The sequence below is a fragment of the Loxodonta africana genome, chromosome 17 (assembly GCF_030014295.1).
Source record: "Loxodonta africana isolate mLoxAfr1 chromosome 17, mLoxAfr1.hap2, whole genome shotgun sequence".
Lineage (NCBI taxonomy): Eukaryota > Metazoa > Chordata > Mammalia > Proboscidea > Elephantidae > Loxodonta > Loxodonta africana.
In genome coordinates this window covers 69,516,783-69,539,267 of record NC_087358.1, presented here as the reverse complement: position 1 = coordinate 69,539,267, position 22,485 = coordinate 69,516,783, and the positions used below count along the sequence as shown (strand labels likewise).

At 41.2% G+C, this 22,485-nt stretch overlaps 1 protein-coding gene across 1 annotated transcript in view; it reads right to left on the bottom strand.

The window, feature by feature from the left end:
- Positions 1 to 531: 531 nt before the first annotated feature.
- The window catches only part of CYSLTR2 (cysteinyl leukotriene receptor 2), a 44,726-nt gene continuing 22,772 nt past the window's right edge, over positions 532 to 22,485 (bottom strand). Inside the window, exons 3-4 of the mRNA XM_010592623.3 lie at positions 5,059 to 6,108; positions 532 to 3,048 (exon numbers count right to left, since the gene is read on the bottom strand). Coding sequence (XP_010590925.1) covers positions 5,070 to 6,092 — 1,023 coding nt within the window. The 5' untranslated portion in view covers positions 6,093 to 6,108 and the 3' untranslated portion in view covers positions 532 to 3,048; positions 5,059 to 5,069. The remainder of the gene's footprint in view (positions 3,049 to 5,058; positions 6,109 to 22,485) is intronic.

Below are 22,485 nucleotides of genomic sequence, written 5' to 3'. Positions count from 1 at the left end.
ATCGGTCAGTGGAAGCAGGTGTGTTGCTGTGATGCTCAACAGGTATCACTGGAGCTTCCAGACTAAGACCATCTAGGCCTGGCGATCCACTTACGAAAATCAATCAATGAAAATTCTGTGGATAGATCACAACGTTCCTATCCCCAGCCAGTCATGGGGATAGTACAGGACATGGCAGCAATTTGTTCCATTGTGCACGGAATAGCCGTGTGTCGGGCAGCTAACAACAATAGCAATGACAACAAGTAGCTGCCTTCTATTTACCTAGGCATGAAATGTCCTTGCAATAAGGATCTCCCACCACCATTATCAATCAGATTACCCCCTTCCTGCTCTCTAATTCTCCCACCACAGAAGGGTCTCTATTTTCAAGCACTTTTCTAAGAAGGAATAAAAAATTCTCCTTAGAAAGCCATCCCCTTTGCCAATCTCCCCTCCTACCCCATTTTTGGCGGGTTTAACATCCTCTCTATTTGAGAATAAATTACAAATCAATGTAATTAAATATGAAAACAGAATTCATCACTTAAAATCATCACAAAAATAAACTGGCATTTGTTTCATTTGCTTCTGAGACACACATTTAAAATCACAGTTCCAGTATCATAATTCTACCAACGTTTACACAACAAAATTCTTTCTCCCAGTTGAACAATTTACATACTTGCTCGAGGGGAGATCTAATCTCTCAAACAAAAGGAACTGTATCTGGAAACCTGGAACACACTTGGCTTTCACTTTGGTAAACAAACAGTTCTATTTAGTTTCCTTCCCCAAGGGCAACATATTTCACCAAGTGAGAGTCTCCACCCTGGCTGGAGAAAGGAAACACCTTGGAAAAGGAAAAAGTAAGTCATTCTCTCTGTCTCTCTGTCTCTCTCTCTCTCTCACACACACACACACACACACACACACACACCCCATAGATTTAAGACACTGTCTTAGTTTCCTAGGGCTTCTATAACAAAATACCACAAAGTGGATGGCTCTAAAGAAGAGAAATTTATTGTCTCACACTTCTGAAGACTAGAAGTCTGAATCAGGGTATCGATTTTTTCAATTCCTTCTGAAGGTCTTGAAAGACAAACTGATCCACACTCCTCTCCTAGCTACTAGTGACTGCCAGCCATCCTTGGCGTTCCTCTGCTGTTTGTAGTATTTTCCCACGGCACCGGTCTGTGACTCTGCTTCCCGTGTCTGTTCTCCTCTTTTATAAGACACTGCTCAGAAGGGATTAAGGTTAAGGCCCTCCCTACTCTGGCAAAGGAGCCCTGGTGGCACAGTGGTTAAGCGCTCAGCTGCTAACCAAAAGGTAGGCATCTGGAACCCACCAGCTGTTCCAGGAGAAAGATGCGGCAGCCTGCTTCCGTGAAGATCACAGCCATGGAAACCCTATGGGGTAGTTCTACCCTGTCCTATAGGATCTCTATGAGTTGGAGTCAACGGCAATGGGTTTGATTTGGTTTTCTACTCTGGTATGATCTTGTTAATGGAACCGATCATATCTTAAGAAGAAAAACAAGCAAACAAAGTCCTATTTCCCCAAATAAGGCCACATTTACAGGAACAAAGGTTAGGACTTCGGTATCTTTTTGGGGGATACCACACAATCCATAACAGACAATAATAACACACATCTTTGGCAGAATCCTTTTCACAGCTCCTCCGAACACACCTAAAGGACCTGGGCTTAACTGTGCTATCCTACCAGATTTCATTTTCAAATCCCTATGACTTAGCAATATAACCTCATAATTTAGCTTCCCCCTTCCTCCTTAAAGCCCATCTGACCGCACGCACCCTGACCTGCTGGACATGCTGTTCAGGTACCCAGCTAGATCCCCAGCTGCCTAGCAGGTCTTGCCCCCACCTCACGTGGTACGGATATTATATGGCCTCTGCAGGCCCCATTTCACCCCTGTACCAGTTAGTAGGCCTGAGTATTCAGTGGGGTTAACCCCATCCCCCACTCCAGGCGTGGACTCTCTTTTCATTCAGAGTAATCCCTTTGTCCTTGGCTTAGTTTAAGAATGGTGTGTGAGCTGAGTATGTCTAATGAAAATGAAGCCCAGGACTTTTGTTAGAGGGTATGGGTAGGAGACACCCTCTTTCTTCTCCTGGATATAAGGAAGGAAGCATGTGGACCCAGGCTCTTGCACTCAGCTTGTTACCAGGCAGGAATGGAGTCATGGGGCTTTCCTTTCTCCTGTAGGCATTCAGGTTTCATTTCTGGTGGCCTTTCTTCGTCTTCTTTTTTTTTTTTAATAACTCAGAATTAATTTGAATTTTCAAATTGAATTTTAACGTAACTTTTATTTTATGTCAGCAATACATATTCACAAGTTAGACAGTTAAATGGTACTTAAAAGGGAAAGATAAATTTCGTTCTATTCCCCCACTCCCAACTTTCCTCCAAAGACAATCTGACAATTCCTTTAGCTGTTTCTTCTGGTATTTAGTTTTTATTGCTAAATAACATACTTACACAGCTTTATATCATTTTTCCACTTTAGTTATTATGTATTTTCTGTGATGGAAGACAGGACTCTAGGTTTCTTACACCTCTGTCTCTCTCACACACACATAAACTTCCTCTCCCCTCATTCCTTGAAAGAAGTTATATCACAGCATTTTACTGTTTATGTTATTCTCTATGTAAATATTATTTACAACTGAGCCATGTAGTGTATTATGGTTACCTTTAATATCTTGTATAACAGTTTTTTTCCCTAGTATTTAACAATATCACTGTCTTTTCATTTGCTTAGTTGTCTATGTATTTATCACTAATTCATCCCAAGCTCTCCAAGAGAGATAGAAATCCCTTTCAATGTGTGCAAAGCAATTAGTTTCTTGTTTTTCTAGGTGATATGTCTCCTGGAGTCCTCTGAGATTCCCACTCCTATATGGAAAAGTTGCTCTCTGGGCCTGCTGCACACCAACATCCTGGGAATTCTCTTCACTTTTCTCCCGTGTTGGATTCTTCCTTTCCTGGATGTCATGTTTTCTTCTGTCTTGGTTTAATCTCTCATTTTGGAGGAGCACATCCTGATAAAAAGTACAAAAAAAAAAAAAAAGTACAAGGGAGATAAAAATGTAGTGTCTCTATCCTCACATTTATTTATGGGTGTCTTTCATATTAGAACTTTTTCCCCAAACGTGTGGTAATCATTGACTATTGCTGATAATTACAAATGAGGCTCTAAAATGTTGGTTAGATGCTCTGTGAGTGGAAGGGGCGAGTTGCATTGTGGCCTTCATTGTAAGGTGGGTACTAGGGCAGGCATGCAACTATTGTGTTGGGGGATCCCCAAATGTCTATATCTGTCAGTCTTTTTTCTTGAATTAGGCAGTTTTCCCATAGGAGGATCCCGCAGACTCCTGAGTGAGAGAAGGGCACTGGGGTTCTTGTTTAATATGAACACTTTCACTTAATCCTTCCCTAGCATCGTAACAGTCCCTGAGTGGTACAAACAATTTGCTTGACTGGGAACCAAAAGGTTGGAGGTTCAAGTCCACACAGAGGTATCTTGGAAGAAAGGCCTGGAGATCTACTTCTGACAATCATCCAATGCAAACCCCACTGGGGAACAGTTCTGCTCTGACACATGGGATTGCTGTGAGTTGGAGTCAAGTCAACGGAAACTGGCTTTTAGTTTTTTTAACTTCATAATAGCACCTCCCTCCCACTGTTTGCTGTGGCTGGGGTCAACAACTCCAGACAGGAAATCTCTATTTCCTAATGAAAGTTGAGGAGGAGTAGGTGCCTGATGGAGGAGGGGAGCTCTTATTTAGACTTTTGTTCGATCTTCCTTTCAGAGTTGGACAGGTAGGAGAACACCCAGCCAACACTCCCATACAGTGGTTTTTAAAACTCTCACTAGCTGCGTGAACTTGAACCAATTTCTTAATTTCTCTGGGCTTCAGTTACCTATTCTGCAAAATGGAAATGCAGAGCTTTGGTGTGAGGGTTAAGGGGGGTTAATGAATATAATGTACCTAGCACAGTCTGCCCAGCGTGGGGAAAACACTCAATGGTTGGCAGTACAGTACTACAGCTACAACAGTAGTTGGTAGTGCCCTGAGCCTTGTTTCAGTGGACAGAAGGACTCCCTCCCACTATCCAGTGCTTTCTACACTCTCTCAAATGGGAAAGCAGCACCATGTCATGGTCTACAAAATGTTAATAGAATGTCTCGGGTACAACAGCCTCTGTAACTTGCCTTCTACCCCACCATCTTCCTGAGTACGCAGCCCAAACCCTTAGAGCCATTGTCTTTATTTTGGCCCCCATTCCAGTGAGCTAATGGCAGGAGTAAGAACTGCAGTGAAGTCAACCCTACATAACCCCTGTTCCCTAGAGTAATGCCCCAGGTTCACTTCCTCCTCTTTCTGTCCTTCCTTATCCTCTGCCAAGAGAGAAGCAAAGAAAACATTTGTTGCCTTCGGTGTGCTAGAGCCCTTCCCCCAGTATAAATTGAAGCCCATTGTTCCCCCTACTTCTCATCAGCTCTCTCTTGCCTCAATCCTTCTCCCCTTTTCTCTCACTGTATTTATTTAGGGCCATTACTCTGCTCTGTAACCAGACAGCCTTCCTCTTCACAGTCAAAGTCTTTCCCCCGAATTCTTAGGGTGCACTTCTTATCGTCTCTGGGTCCTCCAGTAGCTTTGTTAATTGGCTATATCTCAGGGTATTGAAGCAGGAAGGGGAGCTGGAGAATCTGGGAAAATTGGAGCAGTCTTAAAGTTGAAATTTTAGAATCTTTGGTGGGTTAGGCACCTGGTACAGCTGGTGAAAACCAGCATCCACTGGACTCAGAATTTTTTCCCAATCTGATATTTCAGAATGTGAGGCTCTAATAGGGATTTTTCCTCCTACATTCCTTATTTAGACTCAACCATTGAAAATACAACTAGTGAAATTTTTGAAGTAGGTCTTATTAACATAAAGTCATGAGCAGTTAGATATTTAAAACTGACAAAATGGTGTGAGTACAAGGTCACTTGGAGGCTATGTGTGAATGAAGTTGGATGCAAGTACCCAAGAGAAGGCCTTACCTAATGACTCCTTACAATCTTGTTTCCTTTTTCGACCACATACAAACTGGAAATCTGCCTTTGATCTTTGTCATATGTGGATGACCTTTTCCAAGGATAACCCTTAATCTGTCCTTAAAATTCTCTCCAGCAAAGTAATAGAGCAAAGGGTTGAGGCAGGTATTGGCTGCCGCCAAGGTCAGTGTGATGACCACGGCTTTATGCAGTGAGGCTCTGCACATATCCCACTTTTCCAGGTGGAGGGTTCTCAGTATGTGATAGGGCAGGAAACACAAGAGGAAGATGATCAAGGCAATGATGATGGTGGTCAATGCCTTTCTGTGAGAACCCCGCGGTCCTGATTCTGGGATTTCCACCTTTAGAAGAGTTCGGATGATCAGTAGGTAGCAGATGCTGAGAGTGCAGAACGGCAGAAAGAAGCCCACCGCCAAGGCAATGTAGTTCAAGACCTTCAGTATAACAATTTTATTGTGATTCAACTCCAAGCATAAAGTGACATTGTTCTGCTGCTCAACCCCACTCTTCAGAAGCACTGTTGAGGAAGCAATGATAAGAATCCATATGATGCCACACAGGATCCAAGCACTCCTGATACTGGTGACATGAAGGAGCCGGAAAGGGTGAACGGTTGCCAAGAAACGCACAACACTCAGCACAGTCAGGAAATAGATGCTGCTGTACATGTTGACATACATGGAGTAAGACATGAGCCTGCAGGCCAAGTCTCCAAATATCCAATTGGAGCCTCTGAAGTAATAGTCAACCCTGAAAGGCAGTGTGGTCGTGAACAGGAGATCAGAAATGGCCAGGTTTAACATGTAAACATTCACAGACGTGGACTTCTTATATGGCTGCAGGAAAACAAATATGGAAAAGCCATTTCCCAAGGCTCCCCAGACAAAGATTATCAGGTACATGATGGGGTAAAATTCTCTCTTAAAGTTTTCAATTGTGCAGTTACTGTTGTTGTTGCTATCGCTGAAGTTAACATTTTGTTCCATTTCTGCTTTGGAGGTGTATAGAGGCAAGGACATAGGTTTTCTTTCCACTCTGGGTTAAAAAGAAACAGACACGAAGTTATTTTGTGCATTGCCCTACTCCTTCCTGCTCACATTTTGCCAGGTTTCAATAAGATAGGAAGAAGCACTAGTTTTTCTTTGAAACTTTAGTTGAAAAATAATGGTTAAGTCTTTACTATATGCCCTGGTGGTGTAGTGGTTAAGAGCTATGGCTGCTGACCAAAAGACTGACAGCTCAAATCCACCAGCATCCCTTTGGAAACCCTATGGGGCAGTTCTACTCCGCCTTATAGGGTTGCTGTGAGTCGAAATCAGCTAGATGACAACAGGTTTGGTTTTTTGGTTATATGCTGCAATATATTACATGATAAATTTCCTAATTTAAAGAATGTACAATAAATATTAAATTCTTTGGCAGAAGTTGAAGACTCAAACTTAGGGAACATTTGACTTAGTACCCATGTTGACATGAGTACCTCCCTGTGACGCTGCAACCTAAATCTAACAGATACTGGATTTCTCCTTAGAAACTATGGAGGGCAGAAGGAAGTGGCACAGCATTTTTCAAGTGCTGCAAGAAAAGGATGTTAACCTAGAGTCCTATATCCAGTAAATATATCTTTCAGATGTGAAGAGGAAATCAAGATATTCTCATATGAAGGACAACTAAAAGAATTTGTTGCCAGGCCCTAAAAGAACCACTAAATGAGGTTCTCTAAACATAAAGGAAACATCAAAAGAAGGAATCTCAGAACATTAAAAACAAAGAAATAGCATGTTAACTGTGATGGTTAAGGTTATGTGTCAACTTGTGTGGGCCACGATTCTCAGTGGCTTGGCAGTTATGATGTAGTTTGGTAGTTATGTAATGATGTAGTCACATCCCTGATGAGATCTGTTATGAGCAGCCAATCAGTTGAAATGGAGTTTTCTTGAGGGTGTGGCCTAGCATCCAGTACATGATCTTTCTGGTAAAGATCACTGGCTTTTGCTCTGCTCTGGATCCTGCATTCGTCTCATCATTACCTGAACTCCAGTTCTTAGGACTTGAGCCAGAAGCCTGCCATCTTACCTGCCAATCTTGGATTCATCAGTTTCCACAGCCTGTGAACCAGCAGTCTGACAGTCTTGGATTTGTCAGCACCTGCAGCTGTGTGAGTCAGGAGAAGCCTCCAGCCTGATGCTTGACCTATGGACTTAGGACTTTCCAGTCTCTACAACCTCAAGAGCCATTTCCTTGATATAAATCTGTTTCTCTCTGTCTGTCTGTCCTTCTCTTTGTCTCTCTATGTATATATATAAAACCAAACCAAACCTGTCACCGTTGAGTCAATTCCAACTGTATGTATATATATATATGCGCCACTGGTTTTGCTTCTCTAGAGAACTCAGCCTAAGACAGTAAGCAAAAATATGAATAAATATAATATGCTTGTCTTTTTCTTTTCATGCTTCTAAATTATGTTTAAAGTAAAAATTATAATACTGTCTGGTATGGTTCTAAAGGATGCAGAGAAATCATTTAAGACAATTATATCATAAATGGGCGAGGGTAAAAAGACATAAAGAGAGGTGAAGTTTCTACACTTCACTTGAGCTGGTAAAAGGACGGTACCAGTAGACTATGATTGATATATATATATATATATGCACATGTATACACACACATAATGTAATACCTACAGCAACCACTAAAAAGCTATACAAAGAGATACACTCAAAAATGCTATAGATAGGGGAAGCAGACAGAACATGGGGCCCTAGATAGACACGTCATGCAGTCCCTCTGCAGCAAAGACCCAAAAAACTAAGTAAAACAGACACGAATGTCAATCCTGGAACCCTAAACATCAAATGAAGGGATAAAGAAATAGATCAAACACCAAATGGAAGAAGACACCGAAGGAAAACAGAGAACAAGGAGAGATATGGAGTGGAGGTCCCCGCCAACTAATGCAGCACAGCATCGCTCTCTTGGAGCACAGTCATCAACAACCCCGGGGGGTGGGTATGGGAAGGCAACTTCATGGAAATCCAAACAGAAGACAGAGCACCAGTAACCAGGGAAACATGCTTTCCTACTGCTCACCCTTTTGCCCCATACACCACCTCCACCCCTCCCAATGGGCCACACTGAGCCACCTTAGCTAGTGATCTATTGGCCCACCTTTAGCCCAGGTCTGCCCTGCCCCCACCTGCCAGCTCATGCCATGCCATTTTGTTTTCTTTTTCCCTATCCTCTGTTTCTTTCTCCCTCCCACCTGGCCAGTACTCCACCTCTACCCCTTCCTGCTGGGGCACGCCATATCACCTTGACTGCAGAGACACTGGCCCACTGCCAGCCTGGGTCTTCCCTGCCCCCATATGCTGGTTCCTGTGGTGCCATTTTTTTTTCTTTGTTTCCTTTCTTCCTTTTCTTTATCCCTTCCACCTAGCCTTGTATGCTACCTCTACCCCTTCCTGCCAAGCCTCGCTGTACCACTGTGGGTAGAGAGCTACTGGCATGCCACCATGGCAGGTCCCACCTGCCCCCACCTGCCAGCCCCCACCATGCAATTTTTAATTTATTTTTTCTTTCCCTCCTACCTAGTCCCACAAAACACCTCCCCCCTCCTTCCTGCTGGGCAATGCTGCACCATTGTGAAAAAGAGCCACCAGCTGTTCACTTTCTACTTCCCACCTAGCCACATACATCATCTCACCCCCTTCCTGCCAGCTCCCAGGTCCACCCTGCCCCCATCCACCAGCTATGCCCCTGTTTTTTTCTATCTCTTATCTTTGTTCTGCCACATAGCCCTGTACCACACCACCACTTCCTGCTGGCCCTTGCTGTGCCACCATGGCTAGCTAGAGCGTCCCTAGCTCAGGCCTGCCACTGCACAGAGCTCACATTGCCCCTCCCCACCTGGCACTCGACCAGCTGCTGAAAGGAGGGAAGTGAGCCTATACCACTCCCCGTCTGACACCCCGCCTATCTGCTCCCACACCACTGCACCAACATCAGAAGGTAGACAGCCCACACCCAGTCTGCCCTCATCCACCTTGCCAAACCAGTGTACAGCGAAGTCGGGTCACCTTGTTACTGCTGCCCTGCCCACCTGGAAAAGGTAGTACTATCATGCCCACAGATAAGCAAGCAGCAACGCACGCCAAGCTCCCCACCCAGACATATCAAAACAAAACAAAGAAGCAGGATGAAACAAATGAATATACAATCAATAAATAAAGAAAATAATACCTTAATGTCTCAGAGACATTAGGAAATGTCAAAACATATAAAACAGTAGGACAACATGGCTCCAGCAAGTGGCCAAATTAAAGAATCAGATGACCTTAGGGCAGAAGAAAAGGCAGTGGAACTACCTGATATGGGATTCAAAAGGCTAATGTTTTGCTCCTTAGTAGCAAAGATGGCGAGACTACGTGTCACATAATTGGGACATGTTATTGGGAGGGCTCGGTCCCTTGAGAAGGACATCATGCTTGGTAAAGTAGAGGGTCAGCAAAAAAGAGGATGGATTGACACAGTGGCTGCGATGATGGGCTCAGCATAACAACAATTGTGAAGATGGCACAGGACTGGGCAGTGTTTCGTTCTGTTGTACATAGGGTCACTATGAGTCAGAACTGACTCGAAGGCACTTAACAACAACAACAACAGTATTTAAGGCTCTCCAAGCGATTAGGGAAGAGATCAAGGAAAACACAGATAAAAGCAAGGAAAAAATAGACAAAAACATGGAAAATACAGACAAAATCAACAAAAATATAGCCCAAATCAAGGAAAACACAGACAAGGCAACAGAAGAATTCATGAAAATACTACGTGAACAAAATGTCAAAATAAATAATTAGAAATCATACAAAAACAGCAACTAGAAATTCAAAAGAACAACAACAGAATTTCAGAGACAGACAACTCAACAGGAGGATTTAAGAGAAAGTTTGAAACAATGGAAGACAGAATCAGTAAGATTGAAGATGAATCCATGGATGCCGCTTTGTTTGAGGAAAAATCAGAGAAAAGAATGAAGAAAAATCAAGAAAACCTGAGAATTACGTGGGACACGATCAAGAGCAAAAATTTCCATGCAATCAGAATTCCAGAACAGGGGAGACAATGGAAAACACAGAGAAGGTGGTTGAAGATTTCCTGGCAGAAAGCTTCCCAAATATCATGAAAGACAAAACAGCTGACCATCCAAGGAGCTCAACAAACATCATATAGGATAGAACCCAAAAGAAAGTCACCAAGACATATCATAATCACATTTGCCAAAACCAAAGGCAAATAAAGAACCCTGAGAGCAGCTTGAGAAAAACAAAAAGTCAGTTACAAATGGGAAATGAGACTAAGATCTGATTACTCGACAGAAACTGTGCAGACAAGAAGGCAATGAGATGACATATATAAAACCTTGAAAGAAAAAAACTGTGAACCAAGAATAATATATCCTACAAAACTCTCACTCAAATATGATGGCAAAGTTGGGATATTTACAGATAAACAGAAATTAAGGAAATTCATAAAAACCAAACAAAACTTACAAGAAATATTAAAGGGAGTCCTTCAGTTAGAGAACCAACAACATCAGACAACAAATGGAGTCTAGGACACAGGACAGCATCAGCCAGATACCAACCTAAGTAAAGAACTCTCAATAATAAAACAAAACTAAAAGACTTAAAACAGGAAAACAGAGACATCAATCTGTAAATAAAAACAATGTCAAAACCATAAAAGGGGAAAACACAGTGTAGGCATAGAAATTTCAAAAGGAGAAGAATTCAAGGCAATATCAAGTAATAAAAGATTGGCTCAATTAAAAAAAAAAAGTAATAAAAGACTGGTTCAAACTTAGAAGATAAGGGAACATTTCAAGATAACCACAAAGAAAGTTAACAAGCATATTCATCACAATAAAAAAAGAAGAAAAATATAATATAATAACAAAAGGAAAGAAAATCCACAAACAAAAGGAACTCCACACAGGAAAGTAAGAGGAACAAAGAAAATGTCAGCAGCGCGCACACACACACAGACACACACACACACAAATGCACAATATGACAGCAATAAACTCATAGCTACCAATAATCATATTGAATATAAGTGGCTTGAACAACCTGTAAAGAGACAGAGAAGGGCATAATGGATCAAAAAGCACAACCAACCAATATGCTGTTTGCAAAAGACACGCCTTAGACACGAAGTCATAAATATATTAAAAATCAAAGGATAGGAAAAAATATATCAAGTAAACAGTAACCACAAAAGAGCAGAAGTGGCAATATTAATCTCAGATAAAATTGACTTTAAGACAAAATATGCCATAAAAGACAAGGAAAGACATTATATAATGATTAAAGGGAAAATCTACCAAGAAGATATAACCTCAATAAATATCTATGCACCCAACGACAGGGCCCCAAAGTACATAAAACAAACTCCAACAGCACTGAAAACAGAAATAGACAGCACCATAGCAACAGTAGGAGGCTTCAACACACCACTCTCGGTAAAGGACAGAACATTTAGAATGAAACCCAACAAAAATACAGAAGATCTAAAGGCCACAATCAACCAGTTTGACCTCACAGACATATATAGAACACTCCATCCAACAGCAGCCAACACTCTGTTCCAATGCACATGGAACATTCTCCAGAGCAGACCACAAAGCAACCCTCAATAAAATCCAAAACATCAAAATAATACAAAGCATTTTCTCTGATCACAATGCCATAAAAATAGAAATCAATAACAGGAAGAGCAAGGGAAAAAATCAAATACATGGAAACTGAATAACACCTTGCTTAAAAACAACTGGGTAATCGAAGAAATCGAAGAGGAAATTAAAAAAATTCCTAGAATCAAATGACATGAAAACACATCATATGGAAACCTTTGGGACACAGCCAAAGGCAGTGCTCAGAGGTCAGGTTATACCAATAGGCACACAGAGCAAAAAGAAGGAAAAAAATCAAAACATTAGCCCTACAACTTGAACAAAAAGAAAGAGAAGCAGAAAGAAAAAAAAAAAAAAAACAGCCACCAGAAGAAAGGAAATAATAAAGATTAGACTAGAAATAAATGAAATAGAGAATAGAAAAACAATAGAAAGAATCAACAAAACTAAAACTGGTTCTTTGAAAGGATCAATAAAATAGAAAAGTCACTGGCCAATCTGACAAAAGAAAAACAGGAGAGGAAGCAAATAAGTCAGATAAGAAATGAAATAAGGGGCATTGAAACAGACCCAACTGAAATAAAAAGGATCGTAAGAGAGTATTATGAAAAACTGTACTCCAACAAATGTGAAATGGACAAATATCTAGAAACACACTAACTACATAAGCTAACACAAACCGAGGTAGAGAATCTGAACAGACCCACAATAAGAGATGAGATTAAAAAGGTAATAAAAACCCTCCCAACAACAACAAAAAAATTCTTGCCCAGATGGCTTCACTGGAGAATTCTACTATTCAAACTATTTCATAACATAGAAAAGGGAGAGATACTTCTGAATTCATTCTATGACGCCAGCAGAACCCTGGTATCAAAGTCAGGCAAAGACACCACACACCCACACCCACACAAATTACAGACCAATGTCTCTCATGAATATAGATGAAAAAATTCTAGCCAATAGAATTCAGCACCTCATTAAAAAAAAAAGAAAAAAATACACAACAACCTAATGGGATTCATACCAGGTATGCAAAGATGGTTCAACATTAGAAAATCAATCAACATAATCCACCACATAAATAAAGCAAAAGAAGAGAACCACATGGTCATGTCAACTGATGCAGAAAAGGCATTTAAGTCCAATACCTATTACTGATAAAAAACCCTCAAATAAAATGCAAATAGAAGGGAAATTCCTCAACATAATAAAGGGCATCTATACAAAACAGCCAAAATCATTCGGAATCGATTCAACAGCACTGGGTTTTTTATACAAAACAAACAGCCAAAATCATTCTCAAGGGGCAGAGGCTGAAAACATTCTCCCTAGTAATGGGAACAAGACAAGTGTGCCCTTTATGATCACTCCTATTTAACATTTTGCTGGAAGCCCTAGCTAGAACAGTAAGGCAAGAAACAGAAATAAAGGGCATCCAAATTGGTAAGGAAGAAGTAAAACTATCCCTATTCACAAATGATATGATTGTATACATAGAGGACTCTAAAGACTCCACAAGAAAACTACTGGAACTAATAGAAAGAGCAGCAAGACACAAGATTAACATACAAAAATCAGTAGGGTTCTTATATATCAATAAAGAGAACTATGAAAAGGAAATCAGGAAAGAAATACAATTTATCCCGTCTAGTTGTTGTCAAGTTGATTCTGACTCATAGCAACCCTGTAGGACAGAGTAGAACTGCCCTATAGAGTTTCCAAGGAGTGGCTGGTGGATTCAAACTGCTGACCTTTTGGTTAGCAGTTATATTTCTTAACCACCGCAACACCAGGGCTCCACCATTTATAATAGTCCCTTCAAAAATAAAATACGAATAAATCTAACCAGGGACATAAAGACCTATAAAAAGAAAACTACAAAACACAACTGCAAGAAACCAAAAGAGGCCTACACAAGTGGTAAAAATGTACCATGTTCATAAATAGGTAGACTCAATATTGTGAAAATGTCAATTCTATCCAAAGCAATCTACAAATACAATGCGATCCTGATCCAAATACCAAAAGCATTCTTTAATGAGATGGAAAAATTAATCATTAACTTTATATAGAAAAGAAATAAGCCCCGGAGAAGTAAAGCACCATTGAAGAAGAACAACAACAAAGTAGGAGGCCTCGCGCTACCTGACCACAGAAGCTACTATACAGCTACAGTAGTCAAAACAGCCTGGTACTGGTACAGCAACAGACATGTTGACCAGTAGGACAGAATCAAGAAGCCAGATGTAAAATCATCTACCTATAGCCACCTGACCTTTAACAAAGGCCCAAAATCCATTAAATAGAGAAAAGACAGTCTTTTTAGCAAACAGTGCTGGCAAAACTGGATATCCCTCTGTAAAATAAGGAAACAGGATCCATACCTCATACCATACACAAAAACTAATTGAAGATGGTTCAAAAGACTTAAATATAAAACCAAAAACTATAAAGATCATGAAAGAAAAAAACCAGGTCAATGCTAGAGGCCCTAATATATGGCATAAACAGCATACAAAGCATAACAATACACAAACATTAGAATACAAGCTAGATAAATGGGATCTTCTAAAAATTAAACACTTAGGTGCATCAAAATACTTCACCAAAAAAGTGAAAAGATAATCTACAGACTGGGAAAAATTTTTGGCTATGACATATGTGATGAAGCCTAATCTCTACAATCTATAGGAAAATCCAACACCTCTACAATAAAAGGACAAATAATCCAGTTAAAAAAGGGGCAAATGATATGAACAGATACTTCACCAAAGAAGAGACTCAGGTGGCTAACAGACACATGAGAAAATGCTTGTGATTGTTAGGCATTAGAGAAATGCAAATTAAAACTACAATGAGATACCATCTCACCCCAAAATTACGAACACTAATTAAAAAACAAAAAAATAACAAAAGTTGGAGAGGTTGTGGGGAGATTGGAAGTCTTATGCACTGTTTCTGGGAATGTAAAATGGCAGAACAACTTAGGAAAATGGTTAGGTGCTGCCTTAAAAAGCTAGAAATAGAAATACCATATGATCCAGCAATCCCACTCCTAGAAATACACCCCAGAGAAATAAGAGCCATCACACGAATAAACCTTTGCACGCCCATATTCATTGCAGCGTTATTCACAATAGCAAAAAGATGGAAACAACCTAAATGTCCATCAACAGATAAATGGATAAACTATGGTACATATACACAATGGAAAACTACGCAACAGTAAAGAACAATGATGAATCTGCAAAGCATCTCGCAACATGGATGTATCTGGAGGGTATTAATCTGAGTAAAATAAGTAAATCACAAAAGGACAAATGTCATATGAGACTACTATTATAAAAACCCAGGAAAAGCTTTACACACATAAGAAAACAATCTTTTATTGTTAGGAGGAAAGGGAAGGGTGTTACTTTTGGTGAAGGGAAAGACAAAACACAATACGGGGAAGTTAGCACAACTTGACCAAGGCAAAGTCCTAGAAGCTTCCTAGACACATACAAATACCTTGAGGGACTCAGTTACTGGGGCTAAGGGCTGGGGACCATGCTCTCAGGGGACATCTAGGTCAATTGGCATGACATAGTTCATAAAGACAACGTTCTGCAACCTACTTTGGTGAGTAGTGCCTGCGGTCTTAAAAGCTTGCAAGCGGCCATTTAAGATACATCTATTGGTCCCAGCACATTCAGGGCAGAGGAGAATGAAGAAAACAAAAGACATAAGGAAATTATTAGTCCAAAGGACTAATGGGCCATGTGAACCACAGCCTCCACAAGCCTGAACCCAGAAGAACTAAATGGTGCCCAGCTACCACCAACAGCTACTCTGACAGGGATCACAACAGAGGGTCCCAGGCAGAGCAGGAGAAAAATGCAGAACAAAATTCAAATTCACAAAAAACACCAGACTTATTGGTCAAAAAGTGACTGGAGGAAGCCCTGAGACTATGGCCCCTGGATACCCTGCTAACTCAGAACTGAAACCACTCCTGAAATCCACCTTTTAGCCAAAGATTAGACAGGCCCATAAAACAAACAATAACACACGTGAGAAATGTGCTTTTTAGTTCAATTAAATATATGAGACCAAATGGGCAACACCTGCCCAAAAGCAAAGACAAGAAGGCAGGAAAGGACAGGAAAACTGGATGAATGGACACTGAGAACCCGGCGTGGAAAGAAAAGGAGGATAGGGCTGACATGTTGCAGGGACTGCAAGTGATATTACAAAACAATTTGTATATAAGATTTTTGAATGAGAAACTAATTTGCACTGTAAATTTTCACCTAAAATGCAACAAAATTTTAAAAAATGCTAGAGACAAATCAAAATGGAATTCTAAAGAAATGATCAGGTAACTGACAGGAAGGCAAGAAAAGAGAGAATGCAAACAGAAAACAAAATATAAAATGGCAAATTTATCCCTAACATATCAATAATTATATTAAATATAAGTGATCTAAATACACCAATTAAAACACAGAGATTGTAGACTGGAATAAAAAATATGATACAACCATATGCTGTCCGGAGTCCCTGGGTGGTGCAAACAATTAACTTCTCAGCTGCTAATTAAAAGTTTGGAAGTTCAAGTTCACCCAGAGGTGTCTTGGAAGAAAGGCCTGGCAATCTACTTCTGAAAAATCAGGTATTGAAAACCCTTGGGAGTACATTTCTACTCTGACACACATGAATTTGCTGTGAGTCAGAGGTGACTCAATGGCAACTGGTTTTGTTTGGATCATGAACTTAAATCTAAAATATAAAACTATTACATTTTTTAAAAAACCAGAGGAGAAAATCTTCGGGATCTAGGATTAGGCAGACTTCTTAGACTTGACACCTGAAAAACGATGCAGAAAAAAGACTCTATTAAGGGATGAAAAGACAAGCTATAGGCTGGAAGAAAGCATTTGCAAACCACATTTCCAACAAAGAGCTACTATTTAGAATACATAAAGAACTCTCAAAACTCAACAGTCAGAAAAAAAATTCTATTAGAAAACGGGCAAAAGTCATGGGCAGACATTTCAGATGATAGATGGATGGCAAATAAGCACATGAAAGTTGTTCAACATCATTAGCCATTGGGAAAATGCAAGTTAAAACCACCATATCTTTCTACACCTGCTAAACCAGTTGCTGAGAATCAACTCAGACTAATGGCAACCCCACAGATTCAGAGCAGAACTATACTCCCTAAGGTTTTCAATGGCTGATTTTTCAGACGTAGATTGCCAGGCCTTTCTTCTGAGGCACCTCTGAGTGGACTCAAACCTCCGACCTTTTGGTTAGCAGCAGAGCACATTAACTGTTTGTACCAATCAAGAATTCCATATAACTACTAGAATGGCTAAAATAAAAAATAGTGACAACATCAAATGCTGGTGAGGATGAAGAGAAACTAGATCATTCATATATGGCTGGTGAGACTGTAAAATGGCACCATCATTCTGGAAAAATGTTTGGCAGTTTCTTAAAAAACAAAATATACAACCCAGAAATTGAACTCCTGCGCATTTATTGCAGGGAAATGGAAATTTATGTTCACACAAAACCTGTACATAAATGTTTATAGTAGCTTTATTCATAGTAGCTAAAATCTGGAAACAACTCAGATGTCCTTCAGTGGGTGAATGGTTAAACAAAGTGTGGTATGTACATACCATGGAATACTACTCAGCAATAAAAAAAGAGCTAACTATTGATATGCACAATAGCTTGGATGAATCTCCAAGGATTTATGCTAAGTGAAAAAAAATCTGATCTCAAAAGATTACAGAAAATATGACTTCATCCATTTATATAACATTCTTGAAATATATATATAAAATTATAGAGGTGAATACATTATTGGTTGCCAGGAATTAAGAAGATGGGGGGTTAGGAGAGAAGTAGGTGTGTCTATACAAGGGCAACTTGAGGGATCTCTGTGATGATGGAACTGTTCTGAATCTTGACTATATCAATTTTAATATCCTAACTGTGATAACTGTGATATCGTACTATAGCTTTGTAAGATGTTACCACTGAGGGGTTTCATTCTCTATTATTATAACTGCATGTGAATCTACAATTATATCAAAATTAAAAACCCACAGCCATCGAGTCAATTCAGACTCATAGCGACCCTATACGACAGAGTAGAACTGCCCCACAGAGTTTCCAAGGAGCACCTGGCGGATTTGAACTGCCGACCTCTTGGTTAGCAGCTATAGCACTTAACCACTATGCCACCAGGGTTTCCGAAAATTAAAAGGTTAACTAAAAAAAAAAGGCTAGGTATGGTTTGAGCAGGATGCCCTAGGATGACTACAGAATTCCATCTAGAACTAATTGCTCAATAGTTCTTGTACCTAGGGGAATACTTAGACAGGCTTTTGTTGTTGTTGTTGCGAAAGCCCCCCTTCCTCACATACACAATTTCACTGCCACTGTACACACTTAGGAAGAAGGGTCAAAGATAAAAAAGGACTCTCTGAATAAAATTACAGAACAAAATTGGGAAATGTTCCTTGGCAACTGTGGAGAGGTGATGTCAGGGAAGATGGGAGGAGGCTCTCAGGAACCTTGTTCCAAGGAGATAAACCCAACTTGTTCAATTACAGGTGTGTTTGTGGTCTTTGGCTGAGGGCATTGACAAAATGGAGGCTCACCAAGATCGACCTGAAGCCCTTGCCACCTTGAACAAGTACTCTCAATACTAGCTCCCATGCCTGAAAGTCCTGCCCATGGAGATAAAGTCTCACTGAACTGAGCTCTGATATTTTGTTGAGAGGAGCCCTTGGGTGGTCCAAATGGTTAACTCACTCAGCTGCTCCCCAGAAGGCTGGAGGTTGAGTCCACCCAGACATACTTGGGGTCGCCCTCAGTCGGGTTTGACTCCATAGCAACTGGTTGGACTGGTTATTTTGTTGAGAACCTTCAGTGGTGTGTTTATTTTGTTTTCTTAGGAATAAATTCTCTGAGACTTCTTGGTTATCTGATCAGACTTATAAATCTGGTAACTCAGGGAAATTATATTCTAACCTTCTAGCACCTGTTCTTATGGTCTATTGTCTTGAGTGTTGTGTTGTCTATAAAAGGAAAAGTCTTTAGGGAAAGGACAAGCAGAAGTCCAGCGTGTCTGTCTCTGAGATGGCTCCAGGGGTGAGGAGTTCAGAAGGACAAGAATTCCATGGACAAACTTTGTCCTTTGGGTACACATTGTGTCATTTCAAAACCTGTAGGGACTTTCTCTGTTTTATCTTTGTGACTCTGAGAACTGTTTCTGTTTAGCTTTTTTCAGCCCTGGCCGAAGGCAAAGGAGCCCTGTGGTGCAGTGGTTAAGCAATAGGCTGCTAAATGAAAGGTCAGCAGTTTGAACCTACCAGCCGCTCCGCAGAAGAAAGATGTGGCAGTCTGCCTCCATAAAGATTACAGCCTTGGGAACTCTATGAGGCAGTTCTACTCTGTCCTATAGAGTCACTGTCAGTTGGAATCAACTTAATGGCAGTGGGTTTGGTTTGGGTTGGGGTCAAAGACAATTTGACTTTTGCCTAAATTCCAAGACACAAGGTCAGACAAGCACTATCCCTCCAGATCATTGTAGCTCTCATGGTGCCTTCTCAACCCAGTACTGCACCTCTTCCAGGCCAGATACCTGCTTCTTCCAGGCTTTCTCACTGCAGTGCAAATAAGTATGCTTATCTCTATAACTGGACAGCTTCACAGGGGACTCTGTGGAACTGCAACGGCCACACTGGGAACTTTTGACATAAACAAGATTGTTAATTTCAGAGATACTTTAGAGCAAAAAAGTGAAGAAACCTTCAAGAAGTGATGGTTTGTCTTGAGTGATCCTTTTGTTTAATGTAGAAGATCTACCTTGTTCTTGTTTCCATGCTTTGGGGATCAGTAAGTGCCGGCTTTTTAGTCAGACAGTGATAAAGCTGCCAAGGGCCTGAGTTATTGTCTAAACCGATTTTAACGGTACCTTTTTTTGTATGTGTATGTTTCAAAATCTGTTTTTTCCATATATAAACCTTTTTCCCTCTCCTTTCAGAAGGAATGTAATTAGCCTTTTACACTGTTAATTTTATATTTGTCTGAAGCAGGTGCCTTTTGAATTTTTTTCTGTTTCTCATCTTCTCTTTCCCCTTCTCTTGGGAAACTAAAGATTAACTCATCAAAACAGTTGTTCACTCGTTATACGCAAGTTCTAGAAACAGCTAGTCCGGACTACCAAGACTTTCTTCTGTGGCGTTGCTGAATGGGTTCAAACAGCCAAACTTTAAGTGAGTTTGCTGTTAGTTGCCACAGACAAGAGCAAACCATTTGTGCCATCCAGGAACCTTGAGAGAATCTTAAGACTAGCTTATATCTAAGAGGCCAAGGAAAGGAGCGAAAAAGTAGAAATGGATTTCAAAGCAGTTATTAAGTCCTTAAATTCTCTGACCGTGACTACCACTTGTCCTACCTCTAGACCAAGAAGGGCGCCTGGGAAGGACAGGGACTAGCCCTGGACTCCTCCCTCACTGGCCTATGGCAAACCTTCAGCTACAGATGCTGGGTAAAGTACTCCTGCAGAACATGGAGCCCCGCAGGCATGACCACAGACGAGAGGTCCACCAGGGAAGGAGGGAAGAAGGGGAACAACAACAGATGCCAGACAGGGGTTCCTTGTTATGGATTGAATTTTGTCCCCCAAAAATATGTGTCAGCTTGGCTAGGCCATGATTCCCAGTATTGTGATTGCCCACAATTTGGTCATCTGATGCGATTATCCGGTGTTGTAAATCCTACCTGTGTGATGTTAATGAGGCAGGATTAGAGGCAGTCATGTTAATGAGGCAGGACTCAATCTACAAGATTAGATTGTGTCTTAAATCAGTCTCTCTTGAAACATAAGAAGGAAAATCCAGCAGAGAGACAGGGGACCTCATACTACCAAGAAACAAGAACTAGGAGAATAGTGTGTCCTTTGGATTCCAGGTCCTTGTGCTGAGAAACTCCTCAGCCGGGGAAGATTGATGACAAGGACTTTCCCACACAGCCAACAGAGAACGAAAGACTTTCCCGGGAGCTGGCACCCTGAATTTGGACTTTCAGCCTCCTAGACTGTGAGAGAATAAATTTCTCTCTGTTAAAGCCATCCACTTGTGGTATTTCTGTTATAGCAGCACTAGATCACTAAGACACTCCTTCAGCAACTGAGGAGGAAGGCAGAACTCACTGGGGAGGGTCAATATGCAAGCAGCAGGGCCCACACTCCAGGCCACAGTGGAAGGAGAGAGCTTTTGAGCTGGAGGAAGGCCTGGCCAGTGCAGGCAGGCCCTGAGTCCTGGTGAGCCTAGTGTTAGACTCTGTCTCAGGCACGGGGGCTCAGACCCACACAGCCCAGGACAGACATCCATGTCCCAGAGCCGTGAGGTGGACGGAATCTTAGGAACAAAAGACAAGCCCAGTGTCAGAGCTGGAGCACAAGCTCAGGGTCAGATCAGCACAGGGGTAACACTGAGTCCCAGAGTTGCTTCAGTTCCTCAGCCTGAGCTGGAGGCTGGTCCTAGGCTCTGCAGTGGGGCTGGTGCAGGGCAGGGCAGTAGGAGGGGTCGATGTTCTCAAGTGGCCCCATTTGTTGCAGGAGTGGATCACAGCAGAAGCTGGGACTTCCACACCAAGAGTGTCCTAATCCCTGGGAAGCTAAAGAAAGAAAACACACTGGCACCCAGCCTAGAAACTTCACTTAGCTAATGGCCATTGGCTAAAAACAGGGCTAGCCCAGATTCAAAATTCCATTTAGCTCAACTCTTTCTCTTGAGAAACTTTAAAATATTTTGATCATTCTTTCCCACCCATAGAAAATACATTTGATTATATCATACCACAACCTTTCATAAGATTATAGAGAAAGAAAGAAAAGAAATGAAGGGAGGACCGGAGGGAGGGAAAGGTCAAGGGAGGAAGGAAGGGAAAGAGAGAAAGAAAAAGAAAGAAAGAGAAAAAAATCACCTGCTAGATGTGACTATAAAGATCAGCCAAACCAATTAAGACTGTGACAGGGATCTGAGAAATGCATGAAGAGGGTAAGTCAGCGGAGAGTGAGCAACACGCTGACAACATAATTTCAGCGCCCTAAAAGGAGAGGAGAGTGAGCATGTGAACAGCTTACCGCACCGAAAGGGGGCTGGGAACAAAGAAAGAAATGAGGCTTCATTTCCGGCAGCTTTTCTGGTAATTAAACAACAAAAAAGAAGCAGCAGCAGATGGAGATTTCATATTTCAGTGATGACGAAAACCAAACCTGTACCAATGTCTGAAAATTCCACAGGAATGCATTAAGAGGTAATTTCTGTAAGTGTGAATAAAAATAGCTTCTGTGGGGTTCTGGAGGGTTGCAGCTCTGCTGTGACCATGAAAACAGTCTAAGCGTCAATGTCAGCTATGCGTCCTCCTCAGATTTTAACTGGTTCTCAGTCGTGGGCCTGAATACTGCCCTCAGAACTCAGAAGACTCAGCAACACGGACATAGATCATATCCAAAGCGGCAGCAAGCGAGTTATAGTTAGACAACCAGCTGCCATGACATTGTGGTAAACTGCTAAATAAGAGCGGATAATCTTCCTGAGAATCGAGGCTGTGCAGTTTGCATCACCTTTACCAGTACCAGTAGCCATCAAGTCAAGTCCTACTTGTGGGGACCCCATGTGTGTCAGAGTACAGCTGTGCTC